Consider the following 25,912-nt stretch of genomic DNA (forward strand, 5'->3'; position numbering starts at 1 on the left):
AGGGGGTGGGGATGAAGGAGGGAGTTCAAGATCTAAAGTTGTTGAATTCAATATTCAGTCCGGAAGGCTGTAAAGTGCCTAATCGGGCCTCTGTTCGAGGAAGAAGCTGAGAGCCCTCAGACCATCCCAGTAGGGGATGGAGGTGTAGAGGGATTGGACGTCCATGGTGAAGAGGCGGCGGTTGGGGCCAGGGAACTGGAAATTGTTGATGTGACGTAAGTTGTCAGAGGCTTGCTGCATTGTTCCAGTGAAGCTCAACGCAAACTGGAGGAACAGCACCTCAACTTCCGACTAGGCACTTTACAGCCTTCCGGACTGAATATTGAGTTCAACAACTTTAGATCTTGAACTCCATCCCCACCCCCTTTCCGTTTCTTCCTCCTCTCTTTTGTTTTTTCCAATAATTTATATAGATTTTTCTTTTCCCACCTATTTCCATTATTTTTAAATGTATTCCACCCAACATTTATTTCACCCCACCCCCACTAGAGCTACCTTGCTTGTCCTGCTCTCCACTTTTAATTAGCACATTCTTTTAGATAATATCACCACCTTCAACACCTCTTTGTTCTTTTGTCTGTGACATCTTTTGGTTATCTCCTCCTATCACTGCTTGCTTGCCCCAACAACGACCGCCCCCACCCCCCCCGCAAACCACCACCACCACCAAACCAGCTTATATTTCACTCCTTTCCTAATCCTACTTAGCTCTGTTGAAGGGTCATGAGGACTAGAAAAGTCAATTGTGCTCTTCTCCACCAATGCTGCTAGACCTGCTGAGTTTTTCCAAGTATTTCTGTTTTTGTTTTGGATTTCCAGCATCCGCAGTTTTTTGTTTTTAACCCAATCTATCCAATCTCTCCTCATAACTAAAACTCTCCAGCCCAGGCAACATCCTAGTAAATCTCCTCTGCACTCTCTCTCTCGAGTGCAATCACATCCTTCCTATAATGCGGATTCCAGAATTGCACGCAATATTCCCAGCATAACCTTCCTGCTCTTATATTCTATGCCTCAGCTAATAAAGGCAAGTATCCCATGTGCCTTCTTTACCACCTTATCTAGCTGTCCCGCTACCTTAAGGGTCCAGTGGACATGCACACCAAGGTCCCGCTGATCCTCGGTACTTCCCAGGGTCTGACTGTTCATCGTGTATTCCCATGCCTTGTTTGTCCTGCCCAAGTGCATTATCTCACACTTATTCGGATTAAATTCCATTTGCCACTGATCAGCCTGTCTATATCCTCCTGTAATCTAAGGCTATCCTCCTCAGTATTTATCACGCCACCAATTTTTGTATCATCCACAAACTTACTGATCAGCCCTTCTACATTCAAGTCTAAATCATTTATATATACCACAAACAGCAAAGGACCTAACACCAATCCCTGTGGAGCCCCACTGGACATAGACATAAAACACCCCTCGACCATCACCCTCTGCTTCCTACCACTCAGCCAATTCTGGATCCAATTTGCCAAATTGTCTTGGATCCTTCGTTATCAGTCTCCCATGTCAAAAGTCTTGCTGAAGTCCAAGCAGACTATGTCAAATGCATTGCCCTCATCTACACACCTGGTCACCTCTTCGGAAAAATTCAATCAAATTGGTTAGACGTGACCTCCCCTTTACAAAACCATGCTGACTGTCCACCACCTACAAGGCACAAGTCAGGAATCCCCACTTTCCAGGTTGAGCACAGCTCCCACAACACTGAAGAAACATCCAGGACAAAGCAGTTCACTTGACTGGCACCACATCGACAAACACTCACTCCCTCCACCACCGACGCACAGTAGCTGCAGTGTGTACCAAGGCTCCTTATACAGCACCTTCCAAACTCACAACCGCTACCATCTAGAAGGACAAGGGCAGCAAATAGATGGGAACACCACCACCTGGAGGTTCCCCAGGTCATCCCAACTTGGAAATATATCGCCGTTTCTTCACTGTTGCTAGGTCAAAATCCTGGAACTCCCTCCTTAACAACACTGTGAGGGTATACCTCCACCACATGGACTGCAGCGGACCATCACCTTCTCAAGGGCAACTGGGGATGGACAATAAATGCTGGCCCAGCCAGTGAAGCCTTACAACCCGTGAATGAATAAAAAAACACTTCCTCTTATACAAAATAGTCTCCAGCTGAAAATTCCTCAATTAAACAATGATGTTTCCCAAACATGGCTTCCAATCATGCTTTTTTGACCAGCATGATAACTAATTGCACTGAGTAAATTCCAGTAGTTAAATAAATCTTTTTGGGCGAAGACAAAAAAGAACTGCTCAGTAACCCTTAATGATATGCTTTTCATACTAAAACTCCCAAAACTCCTCTTACAATACAAATATACACAAACTATCTGGTTCATGCAGCCTGTCCCATACAATTGTAATACCTTGTATATCATATGTATCCTTACCACCTCACCCCAAATGACTATCTCCTGGGAGAAACAGAAAACCAAACAAAAATCCAAACCAACTCAGGGCTGGGGAGGGACGGAAACCTAGGAAATGCTTCTCTAATAATCAGGATTCTTGGAAACACTCTGGCCCAGACAATTCTATGTAGTACCTAGCTTTGATACAAGGTGATCTTCACCCCAGCCAGAAACAGATCTAGGCCTCGCTTGAAGGAATTCAGTGTCCACTGCACAAGGTAGCAACCTGTTTCGGACGACCACTTTATTTTTGAGAAAAGATGCAGCTCCTGACTTCTAACCTGGATCTCACCTTACACAACTTAAAATTGTGAGCCATGGTTCACCCTAACCTATTTAAATGGAACAAAACAATCCATTCCCTTAATCATCTTATAAACCTCAATTCACCCCAAAGTTTACACTTCTTTCAAGTATCAGTCCCAGCTCTTTTAACCTATCTTGATGACAAAAAGGCTTCAAGCTGGGAATTCATCGTATGGCCCAACTCTGCACCCTTTCTGAAGCCTCAACATCATCTACCAGGTGAGGAGACCAAAAGTGAACACTGTTCTAAACTGAGGCCCAAGGACAATATCATATGCTTAGTGGTAGAGTCAATTGACCCAAAATTACACCAAAACACCCCATTTTCTCTAGCAATTGCTCAAGCCTTTCAAGGTATATGCTCTCGACCTTCCAGATTTCTTTGTTTCTCCTGCTTTCATTCTCCTCAAGGGTGCATGTACGTTCAGCATTCTCCTTACCCACATCCATGATACTGCACTTTACCAAGTTAAACATGATTTTGCCATGACTCCAATCCTCCAATACATCAAGATCCATCTGAAGCAGTCAAACATTGTCTGTAATGTATTACCTTCATGCACTGAATCCACATCTGGCTCTTCTTTATACCTCAAAAACCTTGAAAGCCGATTCGATACTGTAGTGAAGAAGCCACGTATAAAATCATTTCTCTGTTCAGCATCTGAGTGAGCTTGTCTCAAAGGTGGTTTTGCTATGTGTGAAGAACAGCCAGGTTCAGAGATGGATCGATGGTAAGGGATTGTTGCCAATTTGGTATTTGCTTGCATCACCTGGGCAGGGTGCTGCTCTGGGACAACATCTGATCCAGTGCATTTAAGGTTGTGCTTTGCCTGTCTTGGCTGATCCTGGTCTTCTGACCTGGTGTTATTCATGTCAGAAAAAATCCTCTTGCTAACGTTCCATGAAAAATTTGAGGCTGAGTGCCATTTATAAGCATTTGTTGGTTTGAAAGGCTCCGAGTGGACCCGCTTGTATATTTTCCATTTTGAGGGTGTGCGCCACTGGTAAGCATTCAGACTGGTGGGATTCCTGCCACTGTGAGCTGGGTCCGAGAGGGATCTCCTGTAATCACCCCGAGAGGAGGACTCTTGTTTTTTCAACGTACTCATCTTTCAAATTTGTAAAACCTGAGTCTTCCCCTCTCAAAGTCAAATACAAACAGTGCATTTAACATAACGCACCAAACTAAAAAGTCACAGCATACTAAAACAGCTTCGAATTTCCGTGTCAAGATGCACATAGACACGTCACAACCACTTCCTATTGAGCCTCTTCTTGATGTCGTATTATAATAAGAAAGGAAGTTGGCTGAACATTTCACAGACAACCACAGCTTCAGATCTAAATTGATCAGCTGAAAGTCTGCATTTCATAAAACAAATTTCCCCCAAAATTCAGAAGAACATTTCTCATTTAGCTTTACAGGCAACCACTGTGACAAGAATATTCTGAAGATAAAAATGGCTATTTACACTAGTGTCTTGAAAGAGTCAGGAAAAACAGAGCCGAGTAAATATCAGCACTAAACCAAACAGGACGACCTCCAATGATCACAGTACTGAAATGTTACTTAGTTGGAATAAATAGTAAGAATGTGAGCAGCACGTTGAGACTTATCACTCCGAATGAATTTAATTGCCATTTTAGCAAAACAAAGAAATATTCACTCTTGAAACAAATCCTTGTGTGGATTTAAGCAACTAAACTTTTCGAGGTCACAACTCATGGATTAGGAAGGATAGTTAAATTTCAGTATCACCTTTCTCTTTGTACAACAAATTTAGTCAAATCTATCAGATAATTCCCAAATATAAGCAAAAAAAGAATTTCGTCCATTCCATATGAGGTGCTCAAACTTCATGAGATACTTCATGGTTGGCTGCAGATCCATTTCAATTGTCTACCTCTGTTATTAGAACTTTGTTGCTGCAAGAGTAGAACTGTGATAGTTGAAAAGGCTTCCTCATAGCCTGCTTACACGAGGTAATAAGTTCTGGTATGATAGCCAAGTGGTTATGGTACTGGGCTTGTAACCCCAAGATCAAGAGTTCAAATCTCACAATGGCAAGCTATGAAACAATATAACTTCATCTGAAACAGATGGAAACGGGCTTGTACTTGAAAGAGTTACATAGCTGTACCTGACAGGAGACTTTGTAACATTACATCAAGAGTTCAAATCTCACCATGGCAAATTATGAAACAATGTAATTTCATCTGAGTAGGAACAGATAGAAACGTGTTTGTACTCGAAAGAGTTACACAAGGTAATGGCACTGCCAATTCATTGAGGCCAAATGGTCCCAGGTGTGTATTCAATTATTCTACTCACTAATTGGGCCACATGTAAACAATGGTGACTTGGGCAAAATATTCCACAACTACCTTTTACAGAGGATGAAAGGAAACAGTTTTAAAAAATGGAAGAAATGTGCAAATAGCTTTCTCAAAAATTTACTGGTGTGCAAATTAGCTTTTGCTAAAAACTATTTGTTAAAAAAGAATCGAGAGAGAACTAAACTGCACAAGTGCCAAACTTTTGAAGTGATCTTGAAGCCTCCCTCCCAGGTTGCTCAAACAAACAAACAAGTATCAACACTGCTAAATCTGGCATTGAGTCATACAGGCCAGAAGATGCAAGGTCTAATTCTTATTTTCTGTTTTGACCAGCAAATCTTTAGTGGCTGCACTGGGCCCAGCAGCCTGCAGCTGGCGAGAGGTTGGCATGGGGAAGCGGCGGAATCAATCAAGGATCCTGTGCTGAAAGTTATCCAGTGAACTCTCCTGGAAAGGTCAAATGTACAAATACCAAATATGGTTATTTCAATTCATGCTTCAATTGTATAGATCCTTGGTTGGATCGCACCTTGAATAGTGTGCGCCATTTTGGTCCCCTTGCCTTAGGAAGGATATTGTTACCATAGAGGGTGTGCAACAAAGGGTCAGCAGACTTGTTCCTGGGGTGATGGGACTGTCCTATCAAGAGAGATTGGGGACACTGGGCCTGTATTTGCTAGAGTTTTGAAGAATGAGAGCTGATCTTATTGAAACCTACAAAATACTTAGAGGGATAGACAGGATAGCTGCAGGTAAGATGGTTCCCCCCTGGTTGGGGAGTCTAAAACCAGGGGACACAATTTCAAAATAAAGGGGAGGCCACTTTGGACCGAGATGAGGAGAAATTTTTTTGCTCAGACGGTTGTGAATCTCTGGAATTCTCTATCCCAGAGGGCAGTGGAAGTTCAGTCATTACTTATGTTTAAAGCAGAGATTGACAGATTTCTAAATACCAATGACATAAACGAATATGGGGCGAATGTGGGGAAAAGGCTTTGAAGCGGATGATCAGCCATGAGCGTATTGAATGGCAGAGCAGGCTTGACAGGCTGAATAGCTGCTCCTGCTCCTATGATCTTTTGCTCCAAATGAGGATCAGGCTCAGTTGTCATGTCTCCCATGTTAGTCTATCACCACTCAGTCTGGGGTCAAGCATCAAAGATTGCAGTACATCTGGGACTGCACACCAGAAACCGTAACATATTCACAACTGATGGTAAAAAAGGGTAAATTAACAAGAAAATAAGATTTATTCTGAATTACTTATGACTGGGATAAAAACAAAAATACTGCGGATGCTGGAAATCCAAAACAAAAACAGAATTACCTGGAAAAACTCAGCAGGTCTGGCAGCATCGGCGGAGAAGAAAAGAGTTGACGTTTCGAGTCCTCATGACCCTTCGACAGAACTTGAGTTCGAGTCCAAGAAAGAGTTGAAATATAAGCTGGTTTAAGGTGTGTGTGCGTGTGTGTGTGTGTGTGTGTGTGTGTGTGTGTGGGGGGGGGCGGGGGGGCGGGGGGGGGAGCTTTTTATTTATTAGAGAGAGTAGGGAGTCAAGATAACGAGAAATGAGTTCTGTGGGGCAGGAGCTAGCTGAGACGATCGGTCTACCGGGGCAGTTCTGTTTGTGGATTTTGGGTAGGAGATAGAAGCAGGCCGTCCGAGGTTGGGCGACTATCAGGTTGGAAGCTGTGGGAGGAAGATCCCCAGAGGAGATGAGGTCAGTGACAGTCCTGGAAACAATGGCTTGATGTTCAGTGGTGGGGTCATGGTCCAGGGAGAGGTAGGAGGAAGTGTCTGCGAGTTGACGCTCAGCCTCCGCGAGGTAGAGGTCAGTGCGCCAGACAACAACAGCACCACCCTTGTCAGCGGGTTTGATGACAATGTCAGGGTTGGACCTGAGAGAATGGAGTGCAGTAAGTTCAGAGAGAGAGATTAGAATGGCCCTACAACTACACCCCCCCCCCCTCCACCTCTCTCTCTCTCTCTCTCCGCCCCCCCCCACACACCTTAAACCAGCTTATATTTCAACTCTTTCTTGGACTCGAACTCAAGTTCTGTCGAAGGGTCATGAGGACTCGAAACGTCAACTCTTTTCTTCTCCGCCGATGCTGCCAGACCTGCTGAGTTTTTCCAGGTAATTCTGTTTTTGTTTTTACTTATGACTGGCTTGACTGTAATGCAAAACCTGCACTCTGCTGCAAGCAACTGCTGTAACTGAATTTTTTAATGGCAGAGGAATAATTAACATTGCCCTTCCTAGTGGATCTGTGTTGCAGGCTCGTACTCCTCTTACTTGTTGATATAGGTGCACACCAATGAGAAGTATTGGCTTTTCTTCCCCATCCGCATACGCTTAGCTCCCAAATCACAACTAGGTTCTAATCCCAATGTCCTCCATATGGTCATTTGTTAAAATGACTCCTTGACTAAAGAGAACAAGAATCCTAACCTCACCGAGGACACCCTCCATCATATTGTGTGGCACGACCACCATACTCAATGGGAAAGATTTCGAATGGATCTAGCAACTTAAAACTGGGCATCTGTGAGGCGCTGTGGGCCATCACCAGCAGCAGAATGGTACTCAACCACAATCTGTAAGCTCATGGCACGCATATCCCCCACTCTGCCATTACCATGAAGCCAGTGGATCAGCCCTGGTTCAATGAAGAGTGCATGCCAGAAGCAGCACCAGGCACATGTAAAGATGAGGTAGCAAACTGGTGAAGCTATGTCACAGGACTTAATTGCATAAGCAGCAACTGAGAGACAGAACTAAACAATTCCACAACCACAGGATCAGATCCAAGCTCTGCAGTCCTGCCACATCCAGTCATAAATGGTGGTGGACAATTAAACAACTCATTGGAGGAGGAGACTCCATAAATATCCTCATCCTCAATGAAGGAGGAGTCCAGCACATCAGTGCAAAAGATAAGACTGAAGCATTTGCTGCAACCTTCAGCCAGAAGTACTGGGTGGATGATCCATCTCAGCCTTCTCCGGAGTCCGCAGCAGCACAGAAGCCAGTCTTCAGCCAATTCAATTCACTTTACATGGTATTAAGAAACAGCAGAGGGCACTGGATATTGCCAAGGCTATGGGCCCTGACAATATTCCGGAAAAAGTACTGAAGACTTGTGCTCCAGAATTTGCTGTATCCCTAGCCAAGCTATTCCAGCACAGTTACAACATTGGCATCTACCCGGCTACATGGAAAATTGCCAAGATATGTCTTGTACGTAAAAAGCAGAACAAATCCAACCCTGCCAATTACCACCCTATTAGTCTACTCTCAATCATCAGTGAAGTGATTGATATGTCATCAACAGTGCTATCATGCGGCGCTTGCTTGGCAATAACCTGCCAACTGACGTTCAGCTTGGGTTCTGCCAGGGTCACTAAACTCCTGACCTCATTACAGCCTTGGTTCAAACATGGACAATAGAGCTGAACTCCAGAGGTGAGGTGAGTGTGACTGACCTTGACATCAAGGCAGCATTTGACTGAGTATGGCATCAAGGAGCCCTAGCAAAACCAGAGTCAACAGGAATCAGGGGGAAAACACTCAGCTGATTGGAGTTATACCGATCACAAAGGAAGATGATTGTGGTTGTTGGAGGTTAATCATCTCAGTTCCAAGACATTGCTGCAGGAGTTCCTCAGGGTCGTGTCCTAGGAACAACCATCTCTATCAATGACCTTCCTTCCATCTTAAGGGTGGAAGTGGGGATGTTCACTGATGATTGCACAATGTTCAGCACCATTTGTGACTCCTTAGATACTGAAGCAGTCCATGCCCAATGCAGCAAGACCTGGACAATATCCAGGCTTGGGCTGACAAGTGGCAAGTAACATTCAAGCCACAAAAGTGCCAAGCAATGATGATCTCCAACAACAGAGAATCTAACCGTTGCCCTTTGACATTCAATGACATTACCATGGCTGAATCTCCCACTAATAACATCCTGGGGGTTACCATTGACCAGAAACTAGACTCGACTAGTCATGTAAGTACTGTGGCTACAAAAGCAGGTCAGAGGCTAGCAATCCTGTGGCGAGTAACTCGCTTCCTGACTCCTCAAAGCCTGTCCACAATCTACAAGACACAAGTCAGGAGTGTGACGGAATACTCTGCACTTGCCTGGATGAGTGCAGCTCCAACAACACTTAAGAAACTTGACACCATCCAGGACAAAGTAGCCTGTTTGAATGGCACCATATTGACAAACACTCACTCCCTCCACTGCCGATACACAGTAGCAGCAGTGTGTACCATCTACAAGATGCACTGCAGAAACTCACCAAGGCTCCTTCGGCAGCACCTTCCAAATCAGCAATCACTACCATCCAGATGGACAAGGGCAGCAAATGCATGAGAACACCATCACATGGAAGTTCCCCTCTAAGCCACTCACCATCCTGACTTAGAAATATATCGCCATTCCTTCACTGTCGCTTGGTCAAAATCCTGGTACTCCCTCCCTAACAGCACTGTGGGTGTACCTATACAACATGGACTGCAGCAGTTCAAGAAGGCAGCTCATCACCACCTTCTCAAGGGCAATTAGGGATGAGCAATAAAAGCTGGCCTCGCCAGCAATGCCCATACCCTGTAAATAAAAAAACTATTTCAAATCATAACCTCTACCCCCATTTTCTTGAACAGCAGCTGTTCTTACTCTTCTCCTTGCACAATTGTCCATTTCATCATTTAATCTCTCCTGTTTCCATCCTATCTTAAACTTTCCTATTTGTTCTTCTTTCTATCCCCAACACTCCCTCCACTTTCTCAACCCTTGTGCTCGTTCAAAACCTGTTACATTTCCGGCTTTATCCAGTTCTGATGAAAGAACTCTCTCCACAAATGCTGTCTGACTTGTTGAGAAAGACCATAAGACATAGGAGCAGAAGTAGGCCAATTGGCCCATCAAGTCTGCTCTGCCATTCAATGAGATCAAGGCTGATCTGATAATCCTCAACTCCACTTTCCTGCCTTTTTCCCATGAGTATTTGTAGCATTTTTGTTTTTTCGATTTCAGAACCAAAGTCAGTTTTGCCAGCCAATAGCTAATGACACTCTCAAAATCTAGAAGTCACAGTAACACGAATTACATCTTTAAAGAGGCTAGTTATTATAAGACACTATGATCATTCTGAAAGCCCTAAGCCCCCATAAATCCTGTATTTGAGCACAAAAATCAAAGCTGACATTCCAGTGCAATACCTGGGAGTGCTGTGCTGTTGGAAGTACCATCATTCGGATGAGACATTAAACCAAGTCTGCCCTACCGAGTGGATGGAAAATATCACTATTTTGCACTATTTTGGCTGCCTCAAGTCCAACGACACTTCAAAAGTACTTCACTGGCTGTAGAGTGCTTTGGAATGTCCTGTGGTCATAAATGGCGATATATATGATTTATTTTTTCAATTCAATTAATTAGGTAACTGCACTCATGCAGATTTTCATTCTTTCTTGCTTCCGTCAACCCACTGTGCTAAAAACAAATAGATGCAGAATTGGGAAAAGGGCTCTGATCTCAGAAATAATGACTGTGCAATCTGTATTCTATTCTTGGGCAAAAACGAACAGCCTTCATGAGGACAATGAAAATCTACAATGTACTCATTAAACTCTGCTGCACCTCTATCGTCAAATACTGCTGTTGACTACTTCTAACAAATGGTCCCCTTCTCACAGATACTGCCTGTTCTGCTGAGTAGTTCCCGCATTTTCTGTTCTTATTACTGTTGTTTCTATTACCTGTTAAGACAAACTACAAAGCAATCAATTTTTTTTTCACATTTACTAGACTTGTATATAAAAAAACAGCTTCACAGGTCACCTTTCAAAAGATGGCTCTTCAATGATCAAAATACATTGCCCAAAGAATCCTTTGTGGAGATTGTTTTAAATCCCAAAATGAGTTGACCATCCATAGACTTAATATATTCTATTTTTATGTGGATGCCACAGGGATGCTCTGCAAGATCACAATCACATTTCAGCATTTGATCCACTTTGCCTGCATGAGTGCAGTTACCTAATCTAATCCTATTTCCCTACTCTTCTCCTTACTCATAATTTTTTTGTGCCCACTTAATTCCTTCTAACATGTCATAATTGACTAGACTTTGCTAACTACTTACTGTAATGCATTATGCGCACCAATAATGAACAATGTTCTTCCAAAATTCTGCTTTTAGCACTAACACTAAATTTATGTTTCATTAGCAATTCATTCACTTCTCTCAAACCCTTCAAAAACTTGCAACTCTTTTCTTAGACTATCTCTTCTTCTTCTGCTCTGCTGAACGTAATTAGCATTTCTGTCTTAACCACAGCCCCTCATCTTAGTATCATTGCTCATAATTTTGCACTGCATCTTTTGCAATGTTCCCAAAACAACACTTACTATTCCTGTAGTAACCTCAGATTGGGTGCTTTGAAGGGAAGTGCACAGTTTTGCAATGAGCAGTAAATGGCACACTCTTTCAAGCACTAGCTGATTCTTCAATGGGTTGGCCTAAAGGCACAACGTTCGATATTCATGAACCAACAGTGCTGTCAAGTCCACAGTTGCCTCTCAACCTGCAACCATACAAGATACATTACTCCAAGCTCCCTGCAATAAAATATTTATAGAAGTGTTGCGCTACTCTGGTTGAACGACAGTAGACCACTGAATACCATTCTCAATACAAAAGCTCCATGGGTTGCCTCTTGCCTGCTGGTTCCAAACTGTTAAACCGTGGCTGTAGCAAAACTGGAGCTGACAGCAGCATCACAGGGGCCATGGCCCCGCTGCTTCCAATCTGTTTGCATTGCAGCTAATATGTCACTTCTTCTGTCTATAATGACCTCAACTGGTCACTAGGTTTCAAAAAAATGCTGCATTTTAGAAAATATTTATTCTCTGAGGGGCTGGCATCTGACTTATTCGCAGTCAAAAGCTACAGCTATACTCAGTGTGACATATCTCCAAGTTTGTTTTTCTTCACTCCGTTGGTGAAGTCAGCTGGCTTGCTCTAATCCATGCTTTTTCCAAATTTACCAAGAAAAAGAAACTTGCCATGTAGGCAATTCCAAATACAAACACATACTCTGCTACTCAAATACAGTACCTTCAAAGAACCCTTTTTAATATTGGGCTTGAACTTTTCTCAATACATTGCTATTATATTCTTGAAAACTGGTGAGCAGTTTTACCTTAGAATGATAAAAACAAGTTTTGGTTCCCCTGAGCACACCAGACATACAGTTCCTGTTGCCTTTAGTTCAACAGTATTTCCTCTTTACCCTTTTGCCTTGATTCTCAAAGGTGGCCTTCCAAATGCTTGGTCACCTCTTCCTACTGAATGGGAACAGGCCTGCCTTTACGCCACCCGCCCACCCAATCACAACATCAAGAAGAGTTTGATTATTAAGGTGGCTCTCACATGGAAGCAATGCTTGAGTTGTTGCATTTAGTAATTTTATGAACATTTTTGTCTGAATACACCCCATTGAAAGTGAGCTTAAGCAACTTTATAAGTGAGAGCACCTTTCCTCCTTCCAGTCAACTGGCTCCTCTCCACAAATTAACCGGCAACTTCACACATGAAGAGAAGCCTGTAGAATTTTTTTTGATCTGAAAATTCAATTTTCAGTATACAGCTAAACTTCCAAACAAAGCCACCTCCTCTGTTGTAAAACTTACAGATGTCATTACAGTTATAGTAAACATAAGGTTTAGGGTTAAGTTATTAATGGATTTGATTGTGAGGGAGGTAGGAGAAAGGAAGACAAAAACACAACACATGCCTTGATCGTTTACTCTTGTATCACAGCTGCCATCTGTTTCCCAATTCAGCCACTTCCTGTGGCAGTAGCCAGTCTGACAAAACAGCTACTAAAAATACACCTGCCACAGGAGTTATGTGAAAACATGGAACACATACAGGAAGTGCTTCGAATAACATGAAACATTTTGGAGTTGTTCTGTCTTAGGTTATATTTATACATTCATTTGTCTGAATGGATAAATCATGTGCAGCACACAGACTTTAGGTTAATCTTCCAATTGAAAACACAATGTACCAGCTCCTGGGTTTTAGTGGCCATAATTGCTGTCTTGCTGAACAAAGAGGTCCCACCACACCACTTCCTGTTTACTTTGTGCTGCCCAGAAGTTCACTATCACAAAAGCAACTCCTTATACGTGCCTTCAAGGAGTCACATCCTCACTCTGCCCTTCAATTGCATGTTTGATACTTTAGGAAATCTTTGCCCAGTGGATTACTATCTATCGATTACACAACTCACTGTACAGTCAAGATCAGTTTTCCTTTTTCATTTAAACGTAAGAAAAGCAGTTACATAAACAGAAAATGCTGGAAACACTTAGCAGGTTAAGCAGTATTTGTGAAGAGAGAGAAACAGATTTTATGCTTCAGATTGTTGACCTTTGATCAGAACTGAGATACAACAGATTTTAAGCTGATACAAAGGCAGAGAAAGGATGGGGTGAGGGTACTGGAAGGAAGAACAAAGGGGAAGGTCTGTGATAGGGGGTAAGTCAGGAAAGATTAAATGACAAAAGGAATGATGGGACAAGACAAAATGGTAATGGGGCAGGTGGAGAAACAAGAGATGGGTCTAAAGGAGCTGAAAATGGCAACAGCAAAGGTTTGAACAGCACTTGTCCAAAATAAAAACAGTAGTGGTTATGACCTGAAATTGGTGAACTCAATATTAAGTCCAAAGGCTGCAAAGGGCCTGATAGAAATATAAAGTGCTGTTGTTCATGCTGAAATTGGCTTCCAACATCATTCTAATAAAAGGCAAAGGCAAGTTCAGAGTTAGAATGGGATAGAGAATCAAAATGACAGATGACCGAAAGCTCAGGGTCATGCTTGCGGGCTAAACGGGTGTTCAGCAAGTGATCATTATCTGCATTTGGCCTCCCCTGTGAAAAAGACCTCATTGAGAGCAGCAATTAGACTAAATTGAAAGTAGTGCAAGTAAATCAGTGTTTCAACTGGAAAAAATGTTTGCTGCACTGAAAGGTGGGAGGGAAGAAAAAAGAAAAGCTTGCATTTAAATAGTGCCTTTCCCAACCACAGGGTACGCCAAAATGCTTTACAGCCAATTAAGTACTTCTGAGGTGTAGTCACTGTTGTAATATAGGCAACGTGGAATACAATTTTTGCGTACATCAAATTACCAACAATGTAATGACTTTGAAAAACATCATCCTCTGTTCCTTCTCCTTGAATCTTCTTCAGGAGTTCTTTAGTCTCATAAATGTATCACAACAGGTATGGAGTCAGCGAAATAAGCGTCCACCCGCTTGCATATAGTCACCAATTTCAGGTCATAACCACTACTGTTTTTATTTTGGACAAGTGCTGTTCAAACCTTTGCTGTTGCCTCGTTGTCATCAAATCGATCGCTGGTTTGTCCAGTGGATAGTAATCTAGTTTTGTGATGTTAACTGAAAGATATATATTGACCAGGACACTGGGGATAACCCCCATGCTCTGTTTCAAAATTGTGCCATGGGATGTTAACATTCACCTGAGAGGCAGACAGTGCCTTGGTTCAATACCTAATCCAAAAGGTGGCTCCTCTGACAACAAAGCATTCCATCAGAACTGCAGTGGAGTGTCAGTTTTGATTTTCGTGCTCATCCTGAAGTGAGACTTGAATCCACAACCTTCCAATTTAAAAAGCAGGTGTTGCAACTCCTTCCCTTGCATAGGAAGGTGCCAAGGGAAGCAGGGAAGGGGGGAAAGTGGATACTGAGAGTGAATGATAAGTGGACCAGAGTATCGAAGGGAAACTGACCCCTTCGGAATGCTGACTAGGGGGAGAAGGGGTAGATGTGCTTGATGGTGACATCATGCTAACAATTGCAGAAATAGCAGAGGATGATCCGTTGAATTTGGAGGCTTCTGCAATGAAAGTGCGGAATAGGAGGCTTCTGGGAGGAGCAGAAGTGCAGTAAATGGGATGGACAAAATTGAAAGCCCTGTCAACCACAGTACTGGGGAATTCTCAGTTAAGGAAAGGGAAAGATATGCTGGAAGTCCTGGTACAGAAGGTGACATCTACAGAACCTAAGAAAAGCAACAGTGGTCTCTTGTGTCAGTCAGAAGCTGCTACAACGACTTCACACTGTTTGTCTCGTAGCAGCCCTTCTGCTGTAATCAGAGTTCCACTAACTCTGCAGCCACACTCAACCAGACAAGTTCACATGGCCAGGGCTATGGCAGTGCACTGGATCAAGAAAAAATCCATCAAATGTTGACCTGATGGTATTGCAAACTTCAAATTGCGGAATGAAATAAGGCCTTCAGAGGTTATTTTTCCCCCACTGTAGATCCTATTCCAAGTTGGATTCAGATTTCAAGCTTACAAAGTTTTAATTGAGTGAATAGGTGTTAGTGAGAAATAAAATAAGAGGACAATAGCATGTGACTGGGAAACAGGAAGATAGCATGAACAAAGGGGCTTAAAGTTAATTATTATTTTACACTTGTAATTTTTACTTTGGTTGCATAGGATTAAGATTACCGTGCATTAAGTTACTCGACATTTGAGTAGATTTCATACTGTAGCACAAAGACCATGTGCAAGCTGAAATTTTGTCAAAATGCCAGGTCCACAGGAGCCTGGAATTCCCCAGGGGTTCTGGCAACTGAAGGTCAACACCCACAGAATGTCCAAAAATATCAATAGCACAAGTCGACACAGTGCAACTTATAGGTCACAGTAACCCATCAACAGAATACATTGCATTCTCAGTTTAACACAGCCCAAACCAAACAAGTCTCCCTTCAAAAATCTATTTTTCTTCCAGATTTCCCCTTCACACTCTTCTCCAAAAGGTAGAAACGGATTTATAAGCATAGCACCAGCAGGCCTCCTGGACCCTGCTTAAAGTGTCATTCCATGTTTTGTGAAGATGTTGGCGGGTTAACTAACTTGGCGAGAGATCGACTGAGTGGGAATAAGAAAGAAATTACAACTCAGTGAGATGCTATCCTCAGGAGACAGGCACCACCTACTCTTTGGGTCACTGGGTAGTCATCTGAAGCAGGGGAAGGCTTTTATTTTTCAAAATTCTTCTTGACCAAGGCAGAGTGCTTTGGCTGCAGCACAAACAGATTGAACCTGGTAACTCCCTGCTCAGTAGCACAAACAATGCAAGCTAACTCTTTTGTCAAAGCACATGCAAATGCTCTAATGCTGCAAGCTTGTATCCACCAGACATGTTCAATTCTGACAATTTCAAATAAAGGAGATGCAAAGGTGTCTCCCACAGCCAAATGAATAACATGAGCCATGTAGTTCAAGGCTCCACAGTTTGAAACCAAACACTCATTTCAAGTGAAGCAGCATTTCACCTGTACTTCCCTCAACTTAGTCTAGTGCATTTGTTGCTCCCAATGCAGTTTCCTCCATATTGGAGAGACCAAATGCAGACTGGGTGACCGCTTTGCAGAACATCTTCGTTCTGTCTGCAAGCATTACCCAGACCTCCCTGTCGCTTGCCATTTCAACACTCCACCCTGCTCTCATGCCCACATGTCCGTCCTTAGCTTGCTGCATTGTTCCAGTGAAGCTCAACGCAAACTGGAGGAACAGCACCTCATCTTCCGACTCTGCACTTTACAGCCTTTCGGACTGAATATTGAGTTCAACAATTTTAGATCATGAACTCTCTCCTTCATCCTCACCTCCTTTCTAATTTTTTCCCCTCTTTTTTGTTTTTTCCAATAATTTATATAGATTTTTCTTTTCCCACCTATTTCCATTATTTTTAAATGTACTTCCATCCATTGTTTTATCTCTACCTTTTAGCCTTTTTCGATTCCTTCACCACACTCCACCCCCACTAGGGCTATCTGTACCTTGCTTGTCCTGCTTTCTGCCCTTAATTAGCACATTCCTTTAGATAATATCACCACCTTCAACACATCTTTGTCTTTTTGTCTGTAATACCTTTTGGTAATCTCCAGCTATCACTGGCCCTCTATCCAACTCTCTTGTCCCAAACCCCGACCCCACCCCCCCAAACCAGCTTATATTTCACCCCTTTTCTATTTTTCCTTAGTTCTGTTGAAGAGTCATGCAGACTCAAAACGTTAACTGTGCTCCCTTCCACAGATGCTGCCAGACCTGCTGAGTTTTTCCAGGTATTTTTGTTTTTGTTTTCGATTTCCAGCATCCGCAGTTTTTTGCTTTTATCCCCTGTTTGAAACTCCACTCTATGTGTTAGTCGACTCAGCCATCCAAACAGCTGGGGTGTTACAATTTATGTCAGCACTTGTGGGCAAAGAATGGGGAGGAATGTGAGAGAGAAAATCAAACCACTCGCAGCTCTCATCACTATACACTGATACATTCTAGAAAATGCTTTACATGGACATGGGCTGAAACAGGGCTGTGTTGGGTAGTTAGGGAAGGGGAGGGAAATAAAGTCCCTTGAAAATAACCTCCAGTTCTCCCTTCCTTATTTAGAGGAAAGCTCAGCTAACCTTGGTGCTGCTTCAAAGTGCTCATTTGAGAGCAGGAACACATGGTGTAGGAAAATACAGCTTGAGAATCAGAAGGACAAAATCCCACATCCTATCAGTTTATGGGTAATGACTTGTCAATGGCACATTCTCACGACACCACACTGACAAAACTCAAATTTCTTTTAGAGGTGAATTTAACACATGAACACAACAACAATTAAATTATAAATGCTTGGCTGTGGAATGGCAATGCTTCATAGCTACAGAAGCCACTACTAGTGACCCTCTTCTCTCAATCAAAGAAAATCTCCTCCCGATTGTGCATCCTTTGCAATTCTTGAGCCTAACTGCCAATTAGTATAAAACCTCATGGCAGGTTTTATTCCAGCTCAACAATGATGCATCAGAGAGACTCACCATTCCAATCCCCTTATATGAGGCTCCCAACAAACAGCATGAAGAGCCATTATGAAGCATATCTTTATTGATGTGGTTCATTTTTAAACGTGAACAATAATTACTGCAGACAAATAGTAGCTGTTAATTCAAGCACAAATGTATAGCAAACCACAATGCAACTTGCTGCTACTTAGGGAAGATGAGCTTTATCCCCAAGTTACATTCAACTCAGCAAAGTAGCTTTTTAGATCACCACCTGTTAGTGAACAGAGCAAGCTATGGAAATTAGAAGGGGTCTGTCAAAAGCAACAGCTGCACTCAACCAGACATCAAAAGCTATCAAGTCAAACAGCAACAATAAAGATAATTCATTTTGTGTTCAGACAGTGAAGCAGTAGCAGCGAAGGATGGCTGAATGTCAATATTACAGAAAAAGACTTCAACAGGCATTTCATATACAGTAACAAACTTCAATCACTTTGCTTTCTCATATCAGGGTACAACTATTCAAACCAAATATCCTGATAAGCCACAAAAAAAATTAGAAAACTCACAACGGACAGCTGCGCCAACTGTCTACAAAGCACCAACAACATATCCTTAGGCTTAGGAGACTGAGCCCCACTGTCCGTCACTATACGCAAATGAACTTAAGCCTTTCAAGAAAACCAGTCATATGAAGACTGTGCTCATCAACAGTGATTCAAGTATAAGTTCTCAAATGCAGGAAAATCCTAACTCCAACATGCAGCAGAATAACAAGTTTAACAATAGGTTCTCTGAATGCTGCCTTTGCAGCACAGTTTCCAGCTGGTTTGTCAAACATTACATGAGATATTCATTACAACAAGCTTTCTAAGATCCAACTCCAGAAGGCACGAAGGTTGAAGCTACCATCAAAAAATACACAATGCACATCAGATCCAGTTAACTCTGGATAAAGCCACATACATGACCTAAGCCAAACATGACCTGAACACAGAATTACATGGACAGACAATTTCAACTGTAAAAGATTCCAACTACAAGCAAAGCATTATGCAAAAGTTACTTTACCAGCAAAAATTTTGACATTTTCCAGCTTTCAAACACTCAGTTCAATGAATAATCATGCCATTACCAATACCATCCAGAAGCACCATATTTTTAAAAATTAGGTTTGCAAAACTTCGGTTAAGCACATGCTGCTCAGGTTTGTTCAGTCTGAATTGTTGCTTCAACTAATGATCAACAATTTTCCAAGTACAAAAATCTGCACAAGCAGTTTATTATCAATTCTGAGTCCAAGCACAATCCAAGCATAACATATCCTGGTATTCAAGTTTTAAGTCTGTCAGGATTTCATTGAGCAAGCAAATTCCGGGCAAGATCAGAGAGAAGCAAATATTTACCAAATCAGAACTTGTTCAGGTTTGAAGTTAACCTTGTGACTGTCTCAAGGATTCGGCCCAAATAACATGAAAGCACACCTGTCAGCAGTCCAGCATTCGCACATACGGTAGAATTTTGAGTTGAATTATTCACATATCCCAATGCCTTCCAAGTAACAGGAAATGCATCCAGAGCAGATTTTTTTTTTGACTTTAGTGTGCTAGTGAAGTGAGCTCATTCTCATTACAGACAATATAATGGGAGAAAAGAATTGCATTAACTGCATGTTGTTGATATGAAGCAAAGTTCTCAAGAAGTACCAGTTAATCTGTTCCCGTACTTGATAACATGCAAATCTTAGAACTAGCAAAATCTGACCAACAACTCCAAAAAAAAAACTCAAAACGGCTTCTAAAAATCTAAAATAATGTGAAGTGCAAGTATTTGCATTGCTTTGGTTTTAACCTGTCAGGACACAATCACTTCCGTACTTATTGTGGAAGTAAAACAAATCATAAAAAATATTTACATTCAAGAAAAACACTCATGGATATAGCACATGTATATTTCATAAATAATCAAAGAATAAAAATATGACAATGAAATCAAGAAACCATGACTTCCCCAAGTTACTATCCTGGACCCAAACCGGTTCATAAAAGCACTGGCCTTCCTTCCAGCTCCAGTTGACAGAAACATTATGCATAATCCAGCTCCCTATCCTTTCATAGGAACATTCACTTTTCTTCCAGTTCTTCCTCTTCCTACAGTCATCAAACGTGAATTGAAGTTGGTATTCTTTTCTCCTTTCAATGACGTCAGTTCAATTTGACACTCTTAATCTTACTGCTCCCAACTCTTGCAGGGATCCCTGACCACCCCATAACCCAACTTGGCACTTTTCCAATCCTCCATTCATGTCGGTATGTTGCCCAACTTTCCATGAGACCACAATGACATTCTCCTTCCTAAAATACCTGTTCCAGCTCCTATTCTTTCCTTGTCTTCTTCATTTCCCCTCCCTTCCTATTTGAGAGATTTAATACAAGTGTTCAAAATTATGAGGTGTCGAAGCAGGGTAGACACAGAGAAACTGTTCCCAGTAGCACAAAGGTTGAGAGCCAAAGGACGCTGATTTTAGGTGACTGACAAAAGAGGATTTTTGTTTTCTCCACGCAGCGAGTGGTTAGGATTTGGAACGCACTGCTTGAGTGTAGTGGAGGCAAGTTCAATCTTGGCTCTCAAAAGGGAACTGGATGGACACCTGAAGAGAAAAAAATTGCAAGGTTGCAGCAAAAGGGCGGGGGAGTATGGGAATAGGACTGGCTGAATTGCCCTGGCAGAAAGCTGACGCTGACACATTTGGCCAAATCTCCTCCTTCTGTACTCTACCAATCTATGATTCCCATGATTGTATAATACACCATCCATTGGCCTTTGCACCTCATCTCCTTCTGTAATTCATTCCACTCTTGAATGCTAATAATTTCTCAGTCCCCCTTATTGTCATTGTCCCACCATGCACCACCCCAAACATTCTGGTCTGAGCAGAGTTCAGTTGCTAATGTACCAGACTAGAACCAGACAGTCCTCAAAATAGTCTCTGTGGAATCAAGTGGAAACTCTGACAAGAAGTTTTCACTTGTACGAAAGGGCCAGAATCATTGCCATTAGCTGTGGTATTGTGGTAGCAGGAACCTGGTCCATTTCATTGGCACCCAGACTTGGATAGGAGCAAATGGGCTAAGAGAGAAAATGGGAACTTGGATTGAAGTGGAGGTCATCTTGTGGCACAGTTGGTAGTGTACCTGCCTCTGAACCAACAGCTCCGGGTTCAAGTCCCACTCCAGGGCTTCATACCAAATAGGTTGAGTATCATCTTATAAACCCTTCCAGCACACACCTATTGCAGGCAGGAAGAGCAGGAGAGTCAGCCATCTACAAAAGGCAATGGCAAGCCACTGCAGTACCTTGCCAAGCATAACCACAGACCAGCAGAGAAATCCAAATGCTCTTTCAGAGCATGGTACCTGAAGAGAGAGAGGATTGAAGTGGAGAAGGAATTGAACAGCAGTAAAGATTAAGCTTTATAACTGAAGGGAGGAAGCTTAGCATGCAATGACATACTGAACAGCACCAAAACTTTACTGGCCCAAATGCATACAGCTGCTTACGATTGCCACTATAGGGACAACATACTCGCGAATAATATGGAAAACCAAACGTAAAGCTATAAATTTTTCCAAATCAATGAACAGTACAAAACAGCACATTTCCCCCAACACCTCCCCCAAAGCAACAAAGCATAATCTTTGAAATCCCCCATTTGCTCAATAAGATAATCCAGTTCCAAAGAAGAATCATAGTGCCCTCAAAACATGAACTCTGTTTTCTCTCCACAGATGCTGCCAGACCTCCTGAGATTTTCCAGCATTCTGTCTTTGTTTCAGATCTCCAACATCTGCAGTATTTTGCTTTTATTTTAAGATAGTCCAGCAATCAGCTAAGTCATATAGGGGAGGATGGTCTCAGCTTTAACTCTCCATGTACTGTTGGGTGACCTCAGTTGGAAGGTCCCGAAATTAAATTTGGCATCCTGAAGTTAGAAATGGCAAAATGTGACAAGGTTTAATTTCTGATGCTAACACAAAGATTCCTGTTGGAAAAGCAAGAATGTGAAAATCAGATCAGCAAGAATCAGAGTTATGTGTGTGCACTGTGCTAAAAAAGTTGTGGATACTCATTCATGGACCAGACTCATCGATCAATGAAGGCAACTTAGGCAAAGTTTTGGAGAGATCATCAGTACTCATTCAGCTGTGCTTCAGCAATAAGTCTATGCTTGCAGGAGGGCGAATGAAGGGGAGGAAGGAAGGAGGGAAAAGAGTGAAATTTAAAACAAGACAATATCCTTTTCATGGATACTGCTTTCAAATCCATTATTTTCCACTGGAATGCCAAAGCTTCAAATACAGCAACATGCTCACATTAATAAAGAAGCAATTTTTCAAAGGTCCGTCTAAGATTGACTTGCAATATTTCACAACATTGTATAGGACAGCCTGAAATATGTTTTTAAGAAAGGAATAAGCACAGCATATGTGCTGTATGTTTTTTATTCATTCATGGAATATTAGCTTCTCGAATTGCCCTGGGTAAAGTGGGGGTGAGCTGCCTTCTTGAACCTCTGCCGTTCAGGTGCTGCAAAGTAGGTTGTTCCAGGATTTTGACCAGCAAATGTCAAGAAACAGCGATATAGTTCCAAGCTAGTATGGTTTGTATTGAAGAGGAACTTGCAGGTGGTGGCATTCCCATGCATCAGATGCCAATGTTCTTCTTGTGGTAGAGATCGTGGGTTTGGAAGATGCTGTCAAGGCTTGGCAAGTTGCTGCAGTGCATTTTGTAGATGGTACGTACTGCTGCCACTGTGTGTCAGTGGTGGAGGGAGTGAACATTTAAGGTGGTGTATGGGGTGCGAGTCAATCAGGTTGCTTTGCTCTGTATGGTGTCGAGCTTCCGAAGCATTGTTGAAGCTGCATTCATCCAGGCAAGTGGAGATTATTCCATCACACTCCGAATGTGCCTTGCAGATGGTGCACTGGCTTTGGGGAATCAGGAAATGAGTTACTCGCCACAGAATCCCAGCCTGTGACCTGCTCTTGTAACCACAGTGTTTATGTGGTTGGTTTAGTTGTTTCTGGTCAAAGGTGACCCCAAAGATGTTGATGGAAGGAGATTCACTTATGGCAGTGTCACTGAAGGTAAAGTGGTGATGGTTAGATTCTCTCTTGTCAGAGAAGGCTGTTGCCTGGTACTTGGGTGGTGCAAATGTTATTTGCCACTTATCAGCCCAAATCTCAATGTTGTCTGGGTGTTGCTATATGCATGTAGTGGCTGCTTCAGCGTGAGGAATTCAATATGGAGAGAAAGTCATTGATGAAGTAGCTGGAGATGGTTGGGTCCAAGAAACTACCCTGAGGAACTCCTGCAGTGAAGTCCTGAGACTAAGATAATTGGCCTCCAACAACCATGACCTTTGTGCTAGGTATGACTCTACCTAAGGGAGAAAATTTCCCTCTGATTCCTGATTGGCAACTAATGAAAACCACTCAATTCTACAAAAGGTAAGCAGGAGGACAGTTGAAAGAAATAATAATGGAAGAGCCAGTCAGCCGAGAAATTAGGATCCAGATCCTTGGTATGTGTTGAGTTAGTTGACCTCAGCAGTACTGGGCAATCCAACTGACTTCAGACTTTCTGGCCAAAATGCATAACCAGGGTTCCCATTTCCTGGGCCATGACCGCTGCTATGAACTAAACATGTGGACACTGTGTGAGCACAGGCTGCGATGCCTCTAAAGGAACACTGGGGTTTTATACCATTGATGCCAGTTACCAGAAAAAAGCTGCCAACGGTTGAACCACAGCATAGTCATCAATTTCATGAGAGTGGGGACAAAAGTAGGAGAGGGATGTTTTAAAGAATAATCAAGTGAACTCTTGCTCTGCCAAGGAGAGAGCTGAAGTACACTACATGCAGAGTATATGGAATTGTACAAGATGATTAAAAAAATAAGCATGTGAATATGGCAGAAAGCCAATAATCTGAACCATCTGGGTTACAAAGTTCAAACAAGCAATTTGTTTGTAATAGCAACTCATGATTCAGAATCTGAAATTTGGGATACTAACCGCTCCAAAGAAAAACAAAAAAAAGAGCAGCAGCCATTTCAGTTTTAACTCATAAAGGAAAATTCATACTGAAATAGTGTCGGAGCTTAAAACAAGCAGCAGCGGCTAGGGCTCATTAGGGTTCAATCATTAATATACATTACAAATTCCAACTCTTGATTTTACTTTCAGCAGAAATTGGGAGATTTCTTATTTTGGCACCCAACAGACCAGTCAGTCTCAATGTTAGTTCTGCGAGACAACATACGCCAGTAGGCAAAGGATTTTCAAGTTCTCAAGGTACTTCAAAATCGAAAAAAGACATGCATTCAAGGCAAATGTATAGTCAAAAATACAATATATATTCTGAAATATATATTATATATATATATATATATATACACACACACACTATGACATAAAAGTAGAAAACGCTGGAAATATTCAGCAGGTCAGGCAACATCTGTGGAGAAAGCAACAGAGTAAGGGTTTCATCAGTTCATCACTCTCTACAGATGCTGCAGGACCTGTTGAGTATTGCCAACATTTTCTGTTCTTCAGATTTCTCGTATTTGCAGTATTTTGCTTTTGATACATTCCACGTTGTCTACAGGCCAAACAGCTCAAACTGACTAAAGACTAGGCAATATAAATTGACTTTTAAAAATCCATTGCAAGAATGAGATAAAGTCAGTCAAGCTTGAATCTTCCACACTCCACATGGTACCACAATTATGGGTTCGCTTCCCCACCATTAAAGATCTCTGTAATTTCAAGCAACTATTTGAATCAAGCAGAACTATTAATCTCTATAATTTTCTTCCCATTTGGTTGACTGCTCTGCAAATATTAGTAATATTCAAATCTGCAGCATTCCCACATAACATACTGTATACACTTATTTCAGGTGAGCTGAGCAGGTTAATTAAATAAATGTATACCAAAAAACAATTAGTATTTAAATATAAAACAAGTTAGAATTAATTTTCAGTCAATAGCAGACAGATATTTTGGGCTAGAGTGTTGTACCTCTTGACTTATGTTGTACTACATAAAGACTGTTGCAACTTGGAGATAAAATCATGCTAGGCGCTGGCTTATGTTCTACATTCTGAGTCATAGTGGTTAAAAAAAAACATGTGACGTAAAGGTTTCACACAGTTCCCAGATTTCAACCCTGGGAAAGTACAATCCTGGTGATGCAACAGGGACTAGACAAACCACCAGCTCCTTTTTGTCAATACATAATCAGAAACAGACCCACATTTCCTACTCACTGCAGTGTCAGTGATTCATTCCTTCAGTATCAATCTTTTAACAAACTGACGGGTGCGTTGCAACTTTCTTCCCCTTTCCATCTTGAAACTTTTCCCCTCTGCAAGTCTCCTCAGGCAACACCATTCCGCTTGTAAGAAGAGAGGCAAATGACCTCCTCTCATGCCTCTATGAAGTCTGAAGGCCTACTGAGAGTCTGGGAGCTAAAACTGTTATGGGTCTGATCCTTTTAAGTCACATCACTTTTAGTCTTGGCCTGGCTCTTCCTTTGCACACCACTTTAAGAAATTCCCAACATCATAAGTTCAGGTTCCGAAAAAAGACAAGTTTGTTGAAGTAGCCCACAATGCTTATCGTGTCATTGATTAATACTTAGAAAATTAAGTATGCATTAATTTTCAAATAACTCACATATACTTCAACAAGACTTTGAAAAGCTCTTCACAACCCATGAATGTCACTTGAAGTGACTTGTTCTGTGGACAAGAATAACCTTTGATCTGCCCAGAGCAAGTGGCATAAATGAAATGAAAGCCCATTTCATTCTATTTTGTGATGTTGATTGAGGAAGGCATGTTGACAAGATACCCAG

At 42.0% G+C, this 25,912-nt stretch overlaps 1 protein-coding gene across 5 annotated transcripts in view; it reads right to left on the minus strand.

Moving 5' to 3' along the window:
• Positions 1 to 25,912, minus strand: part of rasal2 (RAS protein activator like 2) — a 411,464-nt gene that overhangs the window by 326,009 nt on the left and 59,543 nt on the right. For 2 of the 5 annotated variants that reach the window (XM_041208220.1, XM_041208219.1), the window contains exon 1: positions 3,304 to 3,977. The exons of 1 other annotated variant lie outside the window; for it this stretch is intronic. In XM_041208220.1, the coding sequence (XP_041064154.1) occupies positions 3,304 to 3,862 (559 nt within the window). In that variant the 5' untranslated portion in view covers positions 3,863 to 3,977. Of the gene's footprint in view, positions 1 to 3,303; positions 3,978 to 25,912 lie in introns of those variants that run through there. 2 more of the 5 variants (XM_041208222.1, XM_041208221.1) reach the window with 2 other exon arrangements.

This window comes from Carcharodon carcharias, chromosome 16 (genome assembly GCF_017639515.1).
Source record: "Carcharodon carcharias isolate sCarCar2 chromosome 16, sCarCar2.pri, whole genome shotgun sequence".
NCBI lineage: Eukaryota > Metazoa > Chordata > Chondrichthyes > Lamniformes > Lamnidae > Carcharodon > Carcharodon carcharias.